This window comes from Mucor velutinosus, assembly GCF_035048745.1.
Source record: "Mucor velutinosus strain NIH1002 chromosome Unknown tig00001577, whole genome shotgun sequence".
Classification (NCBI taxonomy): Eukaryota; Fungi; Mucoromycota; class Mucoromycetes; order Mucorales; family Mucoraceae; genus Mucor; species Mucor velutinosus.
Window position 1 is genome coordinate 74,720 of NW_027041934.1, and position 21,705 is coordinate 96,424.

General features: G+C 38.4%; 5 protein-coding genes across 5 annotated transcripts; 2 read left to right on the top strand and 3 right to left on the bottom strand.

Annotated features, from left to right (window-relative positions):
- Window positions 1-135: 135 nt before the first annotated feature.
- Window positions 136-417, top strand: ATC70_013464 (uncharacterized protein; the record flags this gene model as incomplete). Its single annotated transcript, XM_064832628.1, has 1 exon — window positions 136-417. The coding sequence occupies one exon, from the start codon at window positions 136-138 to the stop codon at window positions 415-417; it is 282 nt and encodes a 93-aa protein (XP_064675507.1).
- A 5,100-nt stretch (window positions 418-5,517) lies between these two features.
- ATC70_013465 (uncharacterized protein) lies at window positions 5,518-5,865 on the top strand (the record flags this gene model as incomplete). The annotated part of the gene is made up of 1 exon (XM_064832629.1): window positions 5,518-5,865. One exon carries the CDS (start codon window positions 5,518-5,520, stop codon window positions 5,863-5,865), a length of 348 nt encoding a protein of 115 aa, XP_064675508.1.
- Window positions 5,866-6,780: 915 nt separating this feature from the next.
- On the bottom strand, window positions 6,781-7,620 carry ATC70_013466 (uncharacterized protein; the record flags this gene model as incomplete). Its single annotated transcript, XM_064832630.1, has 1 exon — window positions 6,781-7,620. One exon carries the CDS (start codon window positions 7,618-7,620, stop codon window positions 6,781-6,783), a length of 840 nt encoding a protein of 279 aa, XP_064675509.1.
- A 2,194-nt stretch (window positions 7,621-9,814) lies between these two features.
- ATC70_013467 (uncharacterized protein) lies at window positions 9,815-14,932 on the bottom strand (the record flags this gene model as incomplete). Its single annotated transcript, XM_064832631.1, has 1 exon — window positions 9,815-14,932. One exon carries the CDS (start codon window positions 14,930-14,932, stop codon window positions 9,815-9,817), a length of 5,118 nt encoding a protein of 1,705 aa, XP_064675510.1.
- A 5,171-nt stretch (window positions 14,933-20,103) lies between these two features.
- Window positions 20,104-20,880, bottom strand: ATC70_013468 (uncharacterized protein; the record flags this gene model as incomplete). Its single annotated transcript, XM_064832632.1, has 2 exons — window positions 20,104-20,694; window positions 20,761-20,880. The coding sequence occupies 2 exons, from the start codon at window positions 20,878-20,880 to the stop codon at window positions 20,104-20,106; spliced, it is 711 nt and encodes a 236-aa protein (XP_064675511.1).
- Window positions 20,881-21,705: the final 825 nt, after the last annotated feature.

The window sequence follows — 21,705 nt, forward strand, 5'->3', positions numbered from 1 at the left end:
ATAGCTTGTTGTAAGGTGAAGTTTTAACTTGGTTGTTTCATTATGTATATAAAGGGTGGCAAATCCTCAAGTTTTTTCTCTACTCATTACACTCTTTCTTTCTTTCTCAATCAACTAAACAATCAACATTCTACAATGCCTGGACCCGCTACAATTATCTCATTAGGCGCTGTTGGTGCCGCTGCCGTGTACGCTAACCGCAGACACTCACAATCTTCTGAAACTGAAAGCATGAGTCCCATTGCTTTGGCCAGAAGAAAATCAAGCACAGTTCAATTCGATCCTGAGTGGTCCTCTCGTAAGCAACCTGAAATTCTCTGGCGTAGAGACAATGGCGTTAGTTTCAGTCATAATTCCAAGCCCAAATATCCAACAGGTCAGAAGGATCTTCAACAAACATCTTCCACATCTAAATAATCTCTACTACATCTTGCAGCCGTTTATTACTTTACCCCCTCCATCTTTTCTTGAATAAACTACATTTTCATCAACTATATTGCGTGTGTGTGTGTGTCTGTGTTTGTGTGTGTGAAATTATAGTATAGTTCTGTATTTTGCCACATAGTCATGAGTTAGGTGTTTGCATATATTAATTTTACAATACGTGGGAGATAGTAGATTGTTGCTAGTATGTACTATCAACGGATTATGTATTTATTGATTCAATTGACAGAAATCTTGTGCTACTATGCAATTTACTAGCCCTAGAATATATTCTCACTAGTACCTAGTTTACATCAGCGTTTAGGTAACCCCGTCAAAAGCTAATATCGTATGCACTTTACCATGCAACGGCGCTACGATTAACTGGACTTACATCAAACATGTTCGCTTCTAAAGGATTAGTTTTAGGCTACTGACTATTGCAATCACCTTTATCAGCAACCAATGGTCAGGTTAATGTTGACTATCTTTCACATTATGAGAAACAAGCTTAATTTACGAAATGGTCGTTCAAGTTTTTCGGGATATGCGGCACGACGACGAGCGAAAATTCTCGATCGGCGAATTGTGTTCAATAACGAGCATCATTAGTAAAAGAAAAGACAAACATACCATCACCATCTGTCATCCCTATCTCTCTTGTAAGTTTTACGTTTAGATACAATTGTTTGTCATAATAAATAAGCTGCTATATTTGACTAACCCATCTCTGTTTTGTTTGCCACATTGCATCTGTATAATCCAGGGTATTTGAACATGCAATCAAGTGGTAGAGGTCCACCAGGAACAAATCTTTTACAGAAAAGCTGAGGAAGTCTAGTAGGTGAGCTAAGGGACACTATACAGATAGCATTTTTCAAATGAGGAGACTATGCATACCTTAAACTAGAAGGTTTAATGGATTAGAAAATTAGAACAGAGCAAGCTACATTTATCTAGTTTTAAAAGCATGAATTATCAACATGTCAAGTATCCATTAATAACCTGAAATTAACAAATTATTTGGAAGGTTATGGCACACTGCGAGCGAAAAATCGACCACATATTTGGCTGGACTAGCATTCTTGAGCTTTCATGGACTCCATCTGAGATGCCCGAGCTACCATTAGCTCGACACCAATATAATTGATACCTACTAGCGCCTTTCCATCGCTCAAAAGTATCATTCTCAATAATAAACGTTGTTCCTAGCTCAAAACAAGTGTGTACATAATTTAAATGCGCATCCAATGGTACCACCCTTAATGGTCATCCTACTGCTTGTATTGAAACAAGCCTGTCTTTCAGATATTTTGAGGATATTTGACGGAAAGCATGTACTCGATTTGTACACTCTTATTTATAGCAATATTCATTGTGTAGAACCACGAGCTGGCTGCCGATTGAAATACTATTACTTAAATTATCCACAGTATCAGTTCTCATGAATTTACTATGCTTAATAGGTCAGCCAAAATCAGATTGTTAGAAAAACAACGATATGCAACATCATTAATTTATTAGAATTATATTATTTAGAAAAAAAATAGAGTATGAAAATTGATCAGGTAAGGAACATCCTTTATTACATTAGAAATGAGAGGGTTTATATACTATTCCAACTGAGGGATTTGATGTGAGGAAAAGGTGTTAGATGGTTTACTCTGGGTGACAGGATTATTCTGATGTGATTTGTGCCTGAACGAAGAGTTTCTTGGCATTTAGAGATCCAGTTAGAAATGATACGTCAGACACATCATCTATTGAACCATATGCATATGCATGACCATTGGTCGCTTGTAATTAGCAGCTTTCAATAGGTTATATACAAAGGCCGTTGCTCGAAAGTGTCTTATTCGAAAATCATCGGCTTCTGAACAACAATCCATTATTCAACCTACAATTCAACTACATTGTCATTTTAATAGCATAATTTTGCAATAAGAACATGTTACTTTTAGAGCTCTAGTATCAATATTATGTCAAAATTTGAGTTTGGAATGCCTTAACCTCGAAACCGAGAGTAACTGTATACATCCAGAATCTTTGATACGTGATAGAAGAGAGTGGTCTATGAGATTGAAACATGTAAAACAATAATAAACTATGCATGTTTGACTATGTATATTTTTATTACAAAAACAAATTTCTAATAAATGACAGATTAATAGGAAATCAACTGGTTGTAACCCTTCGTTGTTCCAACCTCTGAGCCAATCAGATTGCTTGAAAACTCCGCTGACCTAAAAAAAATTTTGCGAGGGTTTCCCCCTGTTTTGATGTGAGGCAAAATTTTAAGCGCCGCTATAATAGCAATATAGCCGCTGCTATCATCAAACTTCCCTCAGGTGCTAGAGCATGCCTTACTTACACCACCTAGCTTTAAATTCTGGCGTTGAGACTCTCAATCATCACTAAAGTAAGTAGTAATAACCAAGTGGAGACAGCCTATCTACCTCCTAGCCTCGGATAGAGTCTTGTTGAGCTTCAGGGATAGGCACATCCACACAACGTAAAAAAAAGGTATGTTTTAAAGAAACATAAAAATAATAAAAGAATGAAGAAAAGAACATGCTACAATACTAACGAGTATAGTAGTATGTAAGCAAAAAAGGAACACTCACGCTAAGCGAGTCAAAGAAAAGCATAACAAACACAACATCAAAGGTGTTTTAAAAAACTCGTTGCTGTTGCAAGAAAAATGCATACATGAGCAGCAACGCGCATGATGGTAGTAATAGTCGGAAGTAAAGCAACATGACACAAATACGCACAACTGCAAAAGCAACAGTGGTATTATAAGTATGCAATACAGCACAATGATTAATGTTGTTTCATGTGAAGCGACAGAGGAAACACCACCAACAACAGAAAAAAAAAGAAGAAAGCGCAACAAGGCAAACGTCATGAATGCTTTATCACAAGAAAGGAAGCAATCATACAAGCGTTCAAAGAAGTTTTATATCATTGCGACCAGAAGAAATATGATACTTACCACTCACCACAGCCATAGATACACCTGAATAGTAGAGGCAATCACCGGAGACAGACCACAGAACGAGCATACACCGAATACAGTAGACCAGAAAAGACCATATTAGCAGCAGCAGCAGCAGCAGCAGCAGCAGCAGCAACACCAGCACTATAGAAAAACCAAAAAACGAACGTTACCAGCAGAAACCAGACAATGACCAAAAAAGCAACCACTAGACATGATAAACCAAGGAAGCAGGCAGCAGAGATAGCAGAGAAGTAATGGCAGCAGCCCCCACGTCAAACAGGCAAAAAAATTATCAAAACCTAATAAAAAAATTCAATTAGTGCTGATTTTACGTATGCCAGTGCTCGTTATCGAATGGTACCTATTATATGCCACTTTAAAGAAGCAGTATCAAGTACTTGTAACAGTGCAAGACCGTGTCATCAAAAGCTAGAGTTATATTTTCAATCAAAAGGATTTCAAAACCAATATGGTTTGATACTAAACGCGTTTTGAAAAAACAGGGTATGGAATAATGAGAGGACACCTTATCCGACGTCACGACCAGTAGATTTGGTCTCAGTCTTCTGCCGTGGCAGCCGTAACTGCTGCATTTTAATTTGAAACTGTGTTGTGGGTATTTTCATGTTCAAATTTGACTTAATCTTACATCCTTTAAACGTTTTTGCTAACTTTGACTATGAAAAATGAAATTCTTATACTTTACTTACTAATGCATTTAGAGAGAATCATTAAAGGCGCATCGAATGATGCTGGTTACATTTAACTTTCAGACCGAAAATAATGAGCAATTTGCAAAAATATGAAAACAGGTTTTCTGTGAATATGTCAACATTCAGCATATAGAAACCTCATTGATGTGTCATTTCTAAACCGGATCTCCAAATGCGTAGGAGCAATTAGTTAAAGCACAGATCACATCAGATCATAAACTTTGACATGAAACAGGATTCAGTTACGATCCGAATAATGGCATGTTCCGGATAATAGATTAGGTCTATTATCCTATCACCCAAATCAACCCATCTAATACCTTATCCTCACATCAAATCCCTCAATTCGAATAGTATATAAACCCTCTTATTTCCAATGTAATAAACGATATTCTTTACCTGATTAATTTCATACTCTTTTTATAAATAATTTATTTCTGATAAATCACCCATAGAAAGAGTTTCCACTGTTGCATTCCATTTTTACAATCAATCTGATTCAATATATATCATAGAAAAAGCTTTCATTTTTGGGGTGAAAAACGCGATCGTTTGATTTTCAAGAATTTTCCTTTACTAATACACATGAAAAACAGCTCTTACACACTACTGTATTCAAAAAGAGTTGCATGTGTCACTACAAAAATGAGTACTATTTGTACCCATTCAGAGTTATATATCTTTCCTTTAACACTTGGGGGATTTTTGTATCAATCACAGATGGTATTGAAATCACATGTGATATCAAAATCCAATGCTGTTGGGCTTAATACGCCCTGCTGCCTATACCTTGCTGCCTATACATGGCCGCCTATAATACGTTCTGCCCTATACTATACCTTGCTGCCAATTTTTTATTGATCGCAAATATTGGGGAATGCCTTCTAAATATCATTTGATCCCAATAGGCTATCATGCTTTCCACAACTCACTTGTACCCCCACGCTACTAGTTGCGCTTCGTTTAGCTTTCTCTTTTGACTAACTCAGAAGCTTCTTCCCTTTACTATACTGCCCTGCCTGTCTATCTAATCCAAGCTTCATTCTCTACGCTGAATTATTTTCGTAACAACAGTTTCAAGCATGCTATTGACAGTTTCTATCAGTAGTTTCTTTTGCGAAGGCATTTGATGCGCAACCTCCTCGAAACATTGCAAATAATTTTGATGAGCACACATCAAATACAAATTTCTGATTGCAGTCAACGCAAAGTACTTTCATCTGCTGGTATGTGATTCAACAAATTGGTGTTTAGAAAAGAGCACAAACATCTTCCCCAACTATGTAACTGTGTAGGTTGTGGAACAATCGAGTCAACTCACCAAATACTCTTTGTAAGGAAACCAGCATCACTTTTCTATATTCGTCCGCTATTCATCAAATGTTGAAAAACGACGCAGCTTATAAAATTGCTAAGAGAGCCAAGAAAGCCACAGGAGAAGAGGCAAAGAAGGAATCAAACAAAAAGGTCATCAAGAAAATGCCAACGAATGCAGAGGAGATAGCCTTGAAGAAAAAAGACCAAAAAGCACGCAAACAACGTAGCCGCTCTACAACAAAGTCTCAGTTGATGAAGAAGAGCACAAAGACTGCACATGCGAAAGCCATCAAGTACATCAATGGGCTGGAGAAACAGAATAGGCAAGCTGTAACCCAGCCTAATGCTTCGCTGAACGACAACACTAGACAACTTGTCCATGCAAACGGAGCTGTGGAATTTGAGGCTTGATAGACTAAAATTCACGGAAAAAAAGGAATAAAAAAAACAGTAATGTCAACTTGATAAAGGTATGTTTTATTATCAAACTGACAGGTGTAAAGTAAACTGAAGTCTCTCTACTGGCCAGGTAGATGATCCTTCTTATATACTATAACAATGGATAAAAGTTCTATTAATTAGATTAGCAAATAAGTCAACTCAGATCAACTAATGTCTAATCATGCTAAAAGACAACTCCAGCAAGCTAATCATGATTTAGCTTTGCCTGGATGAATAATTAGACTCTCATCCAAAGTGCCCTGATCTATCCTTTCTATAAGGATAATTAATATCGATCTAGTAGCATGTATCCGATAGGTACAATCTCCTTAGTCTATATCAATAGTACATATCTGAGTGTATATCGCTGAACATACATCTTTAGCATGTATCTGGATATATGGCATGTCTGTAGTATGTCTCATATATAGTACAAGTCTGTAGTACATAAAGTATTTGTAGCTAGTATCACGGATACAAGCATGTGTCTTATAGCGTGGATCATGAAGTGCACATCTGAAGCAACAAGCTCATATTGCATTAGTCTTGGTGCTTATCCAGATATGGCAAACATCCGTAGTCTATGCCGGAATACAAGTATAAGTCTATAGCGCCATCCATGTCCGTGGTGCCATCTATAGCCTATATCTTATATAGTATGAATCTTATACTGTAGGGGGAAAAACTGTACCGTTCGTTTAAAATTTTGTCTTTTTGCACAAGTTTTTGGTCATTTCTTTGTATACAAAGTCGAAATATATATCGTTTGAACGAGAGAAATTAGTGCTATCTATACATAATTATAACTTTTTCAAAAACTAAAATCCAATGATTTTATTGGTTAAAAAATAAATATAGAAAAATGTACATTTTATTATAAAATCATTAATAGTGAGTTGAACCACCTTTGCTCTTGATGGCAGCCTTGATTCGGGCAGGCATACTATCAATATATTTCTGGCACTCTTTTTCTGTTATTTTGTACCACTGAATGTTAATACGCCGCTCTAATTTTTCTTTTGTAGAGGGCCTAGTGGGATACTTATTAAGACGAAGCTTTAGGAGATGCCAGACATGTTCAATGGGATTAAGATCGGGACTTTGGGGTGGCCAATCCATGATTTCGTCTAGGTTAAACCCATTGTCGGTAAACCATTGTTTAGTAATGCCCGATGTATGCGGTGTTGCTCTGTCTTGTTGAAATCGCACATCAGATGGTGTCTTCCCAAAGTGCTCAAGAGTGTCGTTCAATGATGCCTTCGAAATATCGACATACAGGCCCGAGTTTATTGCGTCTTCAATAATGGTAGTACCATAACCAGGCCCCTCCGCTGTTACACAACCCCAGAACATGACCCCACCGTCATTTCCCTGCACTTGAGGCTTGACTTGATGAGGCTGCATGGTTCGGTCACCATTCGTCCAGTAAAAAGAATTACCATCTGAGCCCCAAAGGTTTATTTTTGTTTCATCCGAAAACACCCAACGACGCCAATCAGCAATAGTAAGATGCCTATGCTTTTTAGCCCACGCCAATCGAAGCCGCTTGTTTGTCTTGCTAACAAAATTGGTCTTTACTTTTCTACGAGATTTAAGTCCATTTCGTCTCAATGACTTGCGGATGCCATTAATTGACATATCATGGCCCATCGATCTTAAAATTTCTTGTGCTGCTCGGGGATTATCTAAAGCACCTGATCGAAGTCCTCTTGACACTAGGGACATAGTTTTAGCACCAAGTTTTTTCGGTCTTCCGCCAAGAGGTCTAGCTGGGTCAGGGCAATATAGTTTTCTGAGCCTTGTAAGAGTAGAGTTACCCACTCCTGGATACAAATTCTTTATCTTTGAGAGCGAAAGACCACGTTGGAGCAAAGATTGGAGAATGTTGCGCAAATCTTGTGTGAAACGAGCAGGCAAAATGAAAGTTTTGAAAAAAAATAAGATAGCAAAGAAATAAAGAAAAAACATGAAGAAACTAGCTTCTTTTATACTATTAGAGTGCTCCTGGGATATTAAATGTCCTGAGCATACCGCGGGTAGTTTTTTAGATTTCTTCAATACGTCTATTGGAAGTAAAGATATCAACCATTTTATATCATCTAGAATTACCCACCTAACATTTTTGCCACGTCTCACTTTAGCTGGTTATACTGGGATTAAAATATAGTCCAGCCATAAGGTTTTTATGTTGCTGTAATCCCTATAGGATGTTCTATCGAACGCAGTATGGGGTAGCTTTGTTTTCTGAGTTTTGGCAATATACTGGGTAAAAGTCAAGATTATTTGAACGAACGGGACAGTTTTTCCCCCTACAGTAGTACTAGCGTATCTGAAGTCCATAATATCATCTTCTTATAGTATAAATCGATATCGTACATCTAATCCAGTGCACATATAATTTGTATCTAAATCTGGTAACTGGATGAACTGTCGGAATTCAGATCATAGTAGATGTATTCCGCAAGCGTAATTGACTTACTCTTCTGGCAATGCAACCGACTACCCCCTTCGTTTTAGGTCGAATTCTGTTCAAATCTAGTCATTTTCAAGCACGAATAACTCATGCTACAAAGCGTTTTGAGGGCTTGGAATAGTACCACAGGCCTCCTTTTGGCCACGCTTTACTTCCTGATGCTTTATCTCAAATTTCTTTGGGTCATTGCAAATCCATGAAAATTCGCATATTTTTCATGCGTATTAGCAAGGGAAAATTCTTGAAAATCAAACGATCGCGTTTTTCACCTCAAAAATGAAGACTTTTCTTATGATACATATCAGATCAAATTGATCGTAAAGATGGAATGCAACAGCGGAAACCCTTTCTATGAGGCTTGTATATGCTAAATTTTGACATATTCACAGAAAACCTGTTTTCATATTTTTTCAAATTGCTCATTATTTTCAGTCTAAAAACTAAATGTAACCAGCATCATTCGATGCGCCTTTAATGACTCTTTATAAACGCAATAGAAAGTAAAGTATAACAATGACAATTTTCATAGTCAAATTTAGCAAAAACGTTTAAAGGATGTCAGATCAAGCCAAATTTGAACACAAAAATGACAACTGCACAAACCCAAATTTGAGTGCCGCAGCGACAGCTGCTGTGGCAGAAGACTGAGGCCAAATTTACTAGCCGTGACGTCGGATAGGGCGCCCTCTCATTTTTCCATATCCCCGTTTTTTTTTCTTTTGCAAAACGCGTTTAGTATCAAATCATGTTGGTTTGGAAACCGTTCGAATGATAATAACACTCCAACTTCTGATCACGCTGCCTTGTACTGCTAAAAAAACTTGACACTGCTTCTTTGAAGAGGGATATAGTAGGTACCATTCGATAAACGAGCACTGGAAGACGTAGAATCAGTACTAACTTGTTAAGCACAAAGAATAAAAGGATTATTATTTGTAGCTTATAAAAAATGTTCAATATTATAAAAACAAGAAAAGACTTATTTGAATAAGATCAGACACAAAAACTAAAGATTTATTGATGAAGACAAGAGTTATTCTATTTATACTAAGTTCTGAATGCCAAAGTAGCAATTTATCTTGTACAACGCTTATCACATCTGGTGAACCTCAGTATTTAGATAGCTGAGATGCACTTCACTTATCATAGCTTGTCCATGTTGTTGCACAACACAGACATATCTACCCATCAAGAATACCTTAATCTTTATAGACAGTTGTAGCCCTTCTGGCACAACATTGCCCCCCCAGATTCAGGTACTTCTTGTGGACATTTCGTAATCCCAGATTACAAAACATCATGACAATATAGCACATAAAGCACTTTCCAATAAATAATTACCAAATGACACTGCATCCGAGATCAGTCAGTAAAAACCTTGTGTAAAAACCTTTCATAGGACAAAAATGTAAGGAAAAGACTTGATCCCATCATGCTAGTAGCCATTTAAGACCTGTTTGATCTACCACTCTGACCAATTTCGCGAGTAGTAGTAGTTCGCCAGTTAACTGTTTGAGGAGCTAACCTACGTTTACCAGCAGCCTTTGCACCTTCTCTTCGAGCCCAATACAACTCAATGTGTTTGGCCGAATCAAAGTTTTTCACAGGCTCCCAAGTATCTTCACTAGGATCATCGAACCCTTTCCATTTTACCTTATACTCATAGTTACCAGGAGATCCTCTATGATCAATCACAGCTTGAATTTCGTAATGCTCTGCAGAGAATTCATCAATTGTGATTGGCTGAGGATTCGCAGCGACTTGGTACTTGATATGATGGGTAGGCACATCTCGACTAAGGAGTGCACCCGTCTTGTCAGCCAGCACATAGGAACCTTTATCGGTTATACTATGAATCAAATAAGGTCCTTCATACCGTTCATCTAACTTATTTTGACGATGAACATTTTTAATCATGACTTTACTACCAACAGGATAGGGTTCGGCAATGACCTTATGTTTCTTCGCAAAGTTAGCATGATCAGCATTTTGTGTATCCACAATACGCTTAGAAATAGCCGGGATAAGAACATCTTGTACAAAACGGTATCGTTTGTCAATGAGTCTATTATCAGCTTTCTCCAAACGTTTGGAATAGTCCACCTTTGAGTAATCAGCCAGACCATTTGGTTGACGATTAAACAAAAGTGTATACGGACGAGATTTATGTAGCCGAGCATACTTGACATTGATGCAGTAATTCACCCACGGAATGAAGTGCTCCCATTGATCCCTCTTACCTTTTAACAACTTGATAGTCGTTAACTTACATATTTTGATAAATGACTCAGAAACCGAGTTACCCAATGGATTGTACCCTAATGACAGGCGATGGTCTATCCCACTGATGTCCATCATAGCACGGACCACCTCATTTATCCATTCCAGGCCTCTGTCTGAAGTCAACTTGATTGGCCATCCAAAAAGTGAGAAAACTTGAAGCATTTCCCTGGCAATTGTCGTAGCCTTCTTGTCTGGAATGCATCTTATCACAGTAAATCTCGTAAAGTAATCAGTAAGGACAAATAGAAAGTTGCTGCCGAAAGAGCTAGTAACACCCATATCACCGAGATCCATGCACCAATGATCCAAAGGTTGGGCTGCATTGACACTACGGAAAGGATGATATCCCTCTCTAGCGATATTGTACCTGTTACACTCGTCACAATCAGCTAATATTCTTTCTATGTCTTTCCGAATGTTCACCCAGTGAAACCCTTCATGATGAATTGCAGTTTCAACATGTTTGATCCCAAAATGTCCAACCAGATGCTGAGCAATGATCATATTGTCTCTTTCATTAGCAGGAGGAGTGATATAGTCAGCAAACCTAAGCGTACGCAATATGAATTCCTTTTGCTTTTGCGAGACAGCTGTGGTGGTGCCATCTTTGATAAGAGTAGCGTTTACCGCAGTGCGTGCATAGTTGCTAGAAGAATTAGATCGTAACGCCTTAGTTGTCTTGACCAAAGTACGTTTCATTGGAGGCGAAGGTGTGACAACCTTGAGTTTGTTTTTGGAACCCTTTTTCTTTCTCTTTACACTTTCACCACCATCAGCATAGTACCTGCCCCCCAGAAGATGTCGTGCTGAAGCATCAGCATCCGAATCTTCGTAGAGTCGAGATAAAGCATCAGGAATTACGTTAAGGACACCGGGCAAATGCACAATATCGAAAGTATAAGAAAAAATGGTCTCCCACCATCCAAGCATGAGTGCATTGGGGACTTCCTGTGTATTCAAGTAGATCAGACTCTTATGGTCCGTATGTAAGGTAAACTCTCGCATATACAGAAAACGATGAAACTTAACCAAGGCATAGCAAATCCCTAGCAATTCCCTTTTCGTAGTACTGTAGTTACGCTCAGAAACAGACAATTTACGAGATACGAGACCTACATATCGAATTTCATCGTTGACCACTTGATATAAAACCGCGCCAAGAGCAGTTAAACTAGCATCAGTAGCCAAGTGAAATCGAATCGAAAAATCAGGAGGTGACAGCACAAGTGCCATCGTAAGTGCATCCTTCAAGTCGGCAATCGCTTTTGTATGAGACTCATTCCAAACATCTGTTAGATCTTTGTACTGTTTCAAGCTATCAAGATCTCGAGTCAGACGAGAATAACATGGAATGGCAGCACGAAAGTACGACATTAAACCCAAGAAAGATGCCAATTGACGACCAGTGGTAATAGCCGGCCAATCTGCAATGTTGGTAAGTTTTCTACCGTCAGGCAGTAATTTACCATTAATAACACTCCATCCCAAGAGATAAATACTACGCTGAGCGAAGACGACTTTCTCAGGATTGAGCACCAAATTAGCATCGGTTAAACGACGAATTACCTCAGCAACCAACGCATAGTGATCTTGTAGGCTCCCATTACTACTGCATAAGATGTCATCTGCATAGCAGGAAACCGAGTGATCACCATCAGTAGGAAACGAAGTAGAACTAGAGCTTGTATTCAAATCAGAGAGCAGTGTTTGCAATGTGCGTACAACCACCGGTCCGACATGGCGAATTCCATAAGCAGCCTTTTTATGGGTGTATTGGATATTCGTGAAGGGACAAGTAAATGAAACTTTATGAGCTTGCTCTGGATCCAAACCAAAGCTAGTAAAGCAAGCATGGATATCGAGACAAGTATGAATCATTTTTGTACCAATGCTCTGATGGATATGAGAGATCAAAGGTAACTGTTGTTTGTCATCCACTTCCAAGATAGCATTCAGCTTACGAACGTCACACACCACTCTAGGCTTAGACATTGTGTAATTACCATCAGCGTCCTTTTTCTTTACAACCAACAATGGATGATTGAAACGTGTATGACTAGCAGATCTTTCAACAACACCCTCATCAAGCCATATCTGAATTTGTTTGGCAACAGCATCACGATAAGCTTCAGGCAAAGGATATTGAGCTCGCCAAGCGACAGCACCTGGTTTAGTATCAAGCTTAATAATCGAATCCGGCAGATTACACTGAGTATTCTTCATATTAATGCGCGAATTCTCTTCTAATAACCCCTTTAGTGCAAGTAGAAACGGTTGTCTCTCTTCCTCACTACCAAAAGGATGTGCGTTTGGAGTAATACCATCATCAATAGGATCTGGTACACGAGGACCTGATTGAAAGCCATGTTGACTCACCAAGCCCGTAAGACCAATGCCAAGCTTGGACAAAATATCCATACCAAGCAATACAGGTACGTTTTCCTCAGAATAGAATGGAAATACTTCAAACAAATGGTTTTTATTTGATTTATTGTAGCTAATGTGCAAACGTACCGCACCTATTCTAGGCACAGTCGTTACTTCATGAGCCATTTGAACAAAGCTCTCATCATCATCATTAGCCTCAAATCCAGCAAGAGAGGTTCCTCCTAAGAATTGAAAGAACTTTTCAGTGACGCACGAAAACGTAGCACCCGTATCCACTAAGCCAAAGCAAATGACATTTTGAACCACAATAGGAACACAAATAGCATTGGTGGTCATAGTAGGTGGAGCACTAAATCTAGCATCGAACTTACATTGCTGAGCAAATATATTTTGTAGCGTATCGTCGTCCACAGACATGCTACTCATCTCCTTTTCAAGAAGAATAGACTGGGCACGATTCACCAGGTCAGTATCCTCAAAGATACCATGAGCTTCACTCATCACAGCATCTTGGTCAACATCAACATTGTCACTACCACCAGAAGAAGGAGCAAGGACAACATCATCCACCGATTGTTCAGCAGAGGAGAGAGCAGGGGAAGAAGCACCTTTCTCAGCTAACGCACGATCAACACGAGCAGAGAGAAAAGCAGCTTGGATTGCAGCATCCATCGAATGTTTGCCACCACGTTTCTTAGTCATGGCACGCAAAACTTTTTTACCACCATTGCCCTGATGGGTGTTACCACCACCAGTACAAATAGCAGTGTTGCAGTGATGCATCTGCCCCTTTGGTCGAGGACCGTTACATTTGGAGCAAGTCCCTTCAGCAACATGTTCAGCAAATGTTTTGCCAAAACGATTAGCACCAGAACGTGGAGAGTTGGACGAGGGACCATTGGATCTCGACGAAGAGCTGCTTTGCAGAGCGTTTCCACTAGAAGAAGGTGCGTACCGAGACTTCTTTGCTTCGTTCGAAACAGGTATGTCAGCAGCGCGTTTTCTTCCATCAAAAACAGAGCCCAAAGATTCTTGACCCGTCTCAATAGCCATCATATCCATCTTGCGCACGAGAGAGGACACATAATCAATGTCATAAAATGACGATTCTGGTGCCTGACTCATAGCAACCATTAGCAACCTAGCGGTAACCTTGCGGAAAGCGTCAAAAAACACCATCGCTACGACACCCTTATCACTGATGTCAGCTCTATTTCTCAACGTCTTAAACCGCTCTACGAAACCATCAACGGATTCTTCGTTTCCTTTAGTACAACGAAGAAACTCCCTAATTCTTTCGAATCTGAGCTGTTCTTTTGGTGTACCAAAACGACCGATGATAGCTCCCTTCAAGGTAGCCCAAGACACAGTGGAGCCAGATGCTTTCACAAACTCATCAAGCCAATTGCGAAGATCGCCGGGAAGACAAGGAGGAAGCAAACGATACCAGTGTTCGTCAAGATCAAGCGTGCAACTGCTCAACTTATCGGAAAACCGGCGACAACACTCCTCAATGTTGGCAAAAACTTCCTTTTTTTCATCTTTGACACGTCCAAACCATTGGAACAAAGGAAGATCATCAGGTACAGTTGAACTATTAGCCGCACCTTGACTAACCACTGTTACTTGGGAAGGACTCTGGTTAGGTGTGACCATAGAGAGAGCTTTCTCTATAGCCTCCAAGTTAGAGCACTTCTTCGACAGGGCAGCCTTCAAAGCGTCGACCTCTTCGTCCGACTTGTCCCCACTGTTCGCAACTTCAGCGATCAACCCATGAACCTCTTGACGAAGTCGCTCTATAGCTCCTCCGTATGAAAGCTCGCTTCCAACAGCTTGAACATCTGAACTCTTGTTCTGTTCTGCAGGAGACACAGTAGAATCATTCATAGTCATATTTTCGGTTTAAATTAGATAGGTAGGTTAAAATCTGGAAGATTCTGATTTACACGATCTTAAAAAATGTTAAGCACAAAGAATAAAAGGATTATTATTTGTAGCTTATAAAAAATGTTCAATATTATAAAAACAAGAAAAGACTTATTTGAATAAGATCAGACACAAAAACTAAAGATTTATTGATGAAGACAAGAGTTATTCTATTTATACTAAGTTCTGAATGCCAAAGTAGCAATTTATCTTGTACAACGCTTATCACATCTGTTGAACCTCAGTATTTAGATAGCTGAGATGCACTTCACTTATCATAGCTTGTCCATGTTGTTGCACAACACAGACATATCTACCCATCAAGAATACCTTAATCTTTATAGACAGTTGTAGCCCTTCTGGCACAACATAACTGAATTTGTTTGTTAGGTTTTGATATTTTTTTTGCCTGTTTGACGTGGGTGCTGCTGCCATTCCTTTTCTGCTGTCTCTGCTGTCTGCTTCTTGGTCTTTGTCTGGTCTCTGCTGGTGTTGCTTGTGTTGAGGATATAGATCATCTCTGAGAGGCAAATGTATTAAGCGTCGTTTATTACATAAGAGGATCTGAGAATGAGCTGAGATGCATAGTAGAAGTGAGAGGTCTTTATTCAAGCAGCACGAAGGAACATGAGTGGTGCCATCAAATGGCTAATCTATATCCTGGTTCCTAGAGAGTGGTAGCCTATGGTCTTTCGTCCCTGGAAGTGGGTTTCAATTCCGACAAATGTTCTTCCGTCAAAGCTATTAGGAAGAACATTCTATCCTGGATCATCTTTGTTGTTTATCCTTGACTGGTGGTTCATGAGTTCTGATGCAGCACATCCTCGTTACTGGTTCAAGGCTTATACAATTATCCCGCATTCAAGATCAAGGTCCTATTGCTGCGGCACTGTCAAATAACTATAAATACCTTTGATATCTACACTAGTTTTGATCCCTATTCAATCTTGGAATAACATAATAAATATATTCAGTTCTAATTGTATTTACTCTGTCTATATTTTGTTATTCTAAACAGCTTGTTGTTTGGTCTTTGTCTGGTCTCTGGTGTCGTTTGTTCTCTGGTTTTTCCATGGTGCTGGTGTTGCTGCTGCTGTTGCTAATATGGTCTTTTCCTGGTGTACTGTGTCTGGTGCATGCTTTTTCTCTGGTCTATATCTGGTGATTGCGTATCCTCTGGTCTATCTGTGGTGGTGGTAAGTGGTAAGTATCTTCTTTCTTCTGGTCGGAATGATATAAAACTTCTTTGAACGTTTGTATTATTGCTTCCTTTCTCGTGATAATGCATTTTATCATGATTTTTACTTTGTTGCGCTTTCTTCTTCTTTCGCTGGTTACGTTGCCTCTGTGGCTTCACATGAGACAACGTTAGTCATTATGTTGCAGTGCAAACTTATACCACCATTGCTTTTGCAGTTTTGTGTGTTTGCGTTACTTTACATTCGACTATTACCATGCACTTTGCTCATGTATGCAATTTTGTTGCAACAACGAGCTCTTTTGAGCATCTCTGATGTTGTACTTGTGGAATACATCCACTATGATCTGCATTCCGACAGTTCATCCAGTTACCAGATTTAGATATAAACTGTATGTACACTGGATTAGATGTACGATATCGATTTATACTATGATCATGAGAAGATATGGACTTCAGATACGCTAGTACTATAAGATTCATACTATATAAGATATAGGCTATAGATGGCACCACGGACATGGATGGCACTATAGACTTATACTTGTATTCCGACATTGACTACGGATGTTTACCATATCTGGATAGGCACCAAGATCAATGCAATATGAGCTTGTTGCTTCAGATGTGCACTTTATGATTCACGCTATAAGACACATGCTTATATCCGTGATACTAGCTACAGATACTTTATGTACTACAGACTTGTACTATATATGAGACATGCTATAGACATGCATACGATATGCTATAGACATGCCATATATCCAGATACATGCTAAAGATGTATGCTTAGCGATATACACTCAGATATGTACTATTAATATAGACTAAGAAGACTGTACCTATCGGATACATGCTACTAGATCGATATTAATTATCCTTATAGAAAGGATAGATCAGGGTACTTCGGATGAGAGTCTAATTATTCATCCAGACAGAGCTAAATCATGATTAGCTTGCTGGAGTTGTCTTTTAGCATGATTAGACATTAGTTGATCTGAGTTGACTTATTTGTTAATCTAATTAATAGAACTTTTATCCATTGTTATAGTATATAAGAAGGATCATCTACCTGGCCAGTAGAGAGACTTCAGTTTACTTTACACCTGTCAGTTTGATAATAAAACATACCTTTATCAAGTTGACATTACTGTTTTTTTTATTCTTTTTTTTCCGTGAATTTTAGTCTATCAAGCCTCAAATTCCACAGTACTTGTTATACTTGTTATATTTTTCTTTGAATCACTTTGTGTGAGTATCCATTTTTTGCCCATGTACTACTATACTCCTATAGTAGTATGTTCTTTTATTCTTTCCTTTATTATTTTTATGTTTCTTTGAAACATACCTTTTTTACGTTGTGTGGATGTGCCTATCCCTGAAGCTCAACAAGACTCTATCCGAGGCTAGGAGGTAGATAGGCTGTCTCCGCTTGGTTATCACTACTTACTTTAGTGATGATTGAGAGTCTCAACGCCAGAATCTAAAGCTAGGTGGTGTAAGTAAGGCATGCTCTAGCACCTGAGGGAAGTTTGATGATAGCAGCGGCTATATTGCTATTATAGCGGCGCTTAAAATTTTGCCTCACATCAAAACAGGGGGAAACCCTCGCAAATTTTTTTTAGGTCAGCGGAGTTTTCAAGCAATATGATTGGCTCAGGGATTGAAACAACAATGGGTTACAACCGGTTGATTTCCTATTAATCTGTCATGTATTAGAAATTTGTTTTTGTAATAAAAAGCCTATCAGAATAGATACAATTCAAGTTTTTCTTTATTCAAAAGTAAGATTAGATGCAATTATTCATCACACAGTTTTATGCGAGGGATATTCTTTAATAAATTCACTATGTGAGGAAAGTCATTGGGGAATACATCCACTCTGATCTGCATATTTATAGTTCATCCAGTTACTATGTTTAGATATTAGCTATGTGTGAACTGGATTAGATGTATGATTCGGATTTATACTAGAAGAGGATATGAACTTTAGATACGCTTCTAGTACTACTATGAGATTTGACTACTACATAAGTTATAGGCTATAGGTTGCACCACGAACAAGGATAGTGCTATAGACTTATCCTTGCATGTCGACATCATTGACTACGGATGCTTGCTACATTGGCTCATATAACATTTCTTTTGAGCGCCAACATTAGTCAATTCACGCCTTAGATTTACTTTGTAGGTTTGAGCACCACATGGATGTATCTGTGCTTTAATCAAAGACAGGCATGTTTTCGCCACTGTAAACTCCAATTTGCTGGTTGAAAATCGACTTATGAAAGGAAGCATTGTAGTATGTTCTGAAACGTGGTCTCGTTTTGTAGAACAAACAAAGGAAAATTAATTTCAATTAATAGGAAAAGCAGATTGAGTTGACAGCTGAGCAAAGAATAGCAATCAAACACTGATCTTTTTTATTATACTGGTACTATACACCTTCCTCACTTAATTGTTTGACAATCAGTGTAGCGACTGGAAATTCCTTTGTATGTTTAGCAACTCGTCAAAGTGGGTATATAATGGTCCTAATAGAAAGTCTCTATCATCAATATAGGGCTAGGAATAACTGTACCCCCTTTCTCGTAAGATGCGTCTAGCACAGTGCTAAACCTTTTGCCACACTACAGCAAATATAAGCAAGCGGTTTTCAATACAACATTGTGTAATCCCTTATCCATCAATGCATTACTCGTAATTAACACGTTTCTATATGAAACTCACTACTGACAATTGGCTTATTTCAAAAATCATATGTTTGATCTATTTCTCAGCAGCAAACCTACAATAGCAAAATATACTCATTATTTATATTAAAGAAGACAACTTGATTGAGTATGAATTATGTAGTGAATTGCCATCAAATGCATTTTATTCAGCAGCAAAATATGGTGGCGTTCAGTCTAATTAAATTTATAACATCAGCACTGCGTTCACTAGCATAACATTGCAGCTTTTATTCTTTTACAATTAGGCGTGGAATTTAGAAGATAGACTATCACATTTTGAAATAATTTAAAAGCCATTACCTGCATTCATTTAACTGAATTGTACGAGGAACATTGCTTGACCACGACACATTACCAATGGCCCGCACATGATGTATAATGGTATTTAATATGTCAATGTTGTAACAAGGCATATTATAAAATGCTCTTGCTATTTGGAATTGTCTCGCCATCATCTTATAAATTTGCAAAGTGAAAGTTAATCCTACCCTTATTGTGTTTCAGTGTCATGGAAGTGGCGCAAACAGCATTTGGCATTGAATTTTGTAAGGTCAATTCTGATACTTTGTACAACCAAATACAGTCAAGACAAATGTTAACATAATTGCAAGTACTTCTGATTCCAGATATAGAGTATAATTTTTTGAATGTATTAAGTATATCAAGAGAAATCAATATAGCTACTCTGCTTAATGCAAAAAATAATAGATCAATTAACCCTCTTTAAACTGATCTGTTTAAAAGAAACAGGTCTTTTAAATTAAGCATCAGATTTTAATAGAAGGGCATAATAGCTATTGAAAATTCAAAAAAGGCATTATGGCAGCTAGCGGAAAAGGCAATCTGAGATCGTCGGCGATGTTTGTGGTTGTGTGATGTGTTATGTGCACTAACTGAAAAGTCTAGACTAATGATGGTTCATGAAGAGAAATTTGAGTGTTCAGTTCCTGAATCTTTGACAATGGCTTTATGCACAAGATAAAGCCATTACAGTTAAGTTTTTATTGTAACTGTGATGTTGTAAATAAATAAGGCGTGATTGTTATAAAGATAAAGGAAGTTAAAAGAAGATTAATATGAAAATAAATTACTGTAGCGAATATGGAGATAATGTAGTTGATATAGGATTTTTTAGAGATTTTTGTCTGCAAGAGAAATAAATAGATGGGAAGTTTCCCATAGATTCAAGTTTAAAAGATGGTTCAGAGAGCTAAATAACCAGCACAGGCAACCAAAGCAATGGCATAGCTACCAAGTTGCAATCTCGAAGCAGCGCTATTAGCTTGTGTGGCAGGTACAGAGGCGTTTGATGCAGCAGCTGGAACAGTGGCATTGGTAGAGATAGCAGAAGCGGAAGCGCTAATGATAGACGAAGCATTAGAGGCGAGAGGAACACCAGATGAGAGTGCAGTGGCAACAGGTAAGGCGGCAGAAGAGCCAGAGCTGACAGCCGAGGTTACTGATGCAGCGGTACTTTGAGCAACAGTAGTAGTTTGAGCGACAGTGTTTGTAGTGGCAGCAGTTGTTTGAGCAACAGTAGTTGTTTGAGCAGCAGTGGTTCCAGCAGCGCAGGTATCACCGCTGTGTTGAGCATACCATGCACAAGCGCCTTGGAATTCAGTATTGAAAAGCTCTGGGTTATCACCAGCGCAAGCAGCCATACAAGTACCGGCCTTTGTCATGAAAGACATGTAGTCAGCAGTGCCCTTGGTACACATTAACTTAAGGGAATCAAGAAACTTGGGAGAGCCAGAATCCATAGTCCAACCAGAGACAAACTCCTGGCCAGCTTTCTTCACACATCAAGCAAAAAGTCAATATACCATGAGATTAACCACACAATGGCAATGAATACTTACGACGTTACAATTGGTAAAACAGTCAGTGGATCCAGGAACATTGTAAGAGGGATTACAGTTTTGAGCAGATACAGCAACGGCAGCAGCAGCAGCAAGAGTAATGGCAATGGTAGAACGCATCTTGAGTTGATAGATTTGTGATTTTAAAGATATAAAAAAAGAATGAAAGAGATCAAGAAATTGAGATTCTATTTAACTGAATGAAGATCCCTTCTAGCCCCCTGTTGAAATTGGAAAAAAACCTCATGTCATGCCAATTAAAAACATTTTGTAAAGCACAGCTCTGCAAGTGTGAGAACGTCTGAAATATATAGTATGCAAGATGGAGGATCTTGAATGTAAAGTACAAGAGAGGAATTTGATGGATCGAGATGATTCGATTCAGGGCGGACAATTACGGGCAACGGTTGCCACCGCGCTTTCTCTTTAAAATAGCGTTACAGTACAAGTTCTGTGCTACAAAAGCTTTATCAGATTTTTCCAATGATGACACAAAGAAACTATAAAACAAATGCAGTTTTTTGAATAAACATTAATCCATTTTGTTCCAATCTACTGCCATGTCGTTACAGAATGAAAGACGCGCATATAAGCTAATCTGATTATTGAGCTTCCTTTAAATGAAAGCTGTCAACTATTATAACATTAGCATCTCAAGAATGCACAGACATCTCCGCGTTTCTATATTCAAAGTTACAAAAAAGAAAAATAGACTGACACGAGTTTGATTTCCCACTTGAAATGGAGAAGAATGAGAAACTTCCTCTATCGTGGTCCAAATATGAGTTTACCATCTGATAAGATGCTGATTCAAACGTGGGGGTCCCTTATAATAGCGGGCCCTATACAGATGCTGTTTTACATCTGATAATGGAATCTACATAAAACTTCGGTAGAACGGTGAGATTTTCTCTTTGCGCTTCTATATCTTTTGTCCTGTTATTT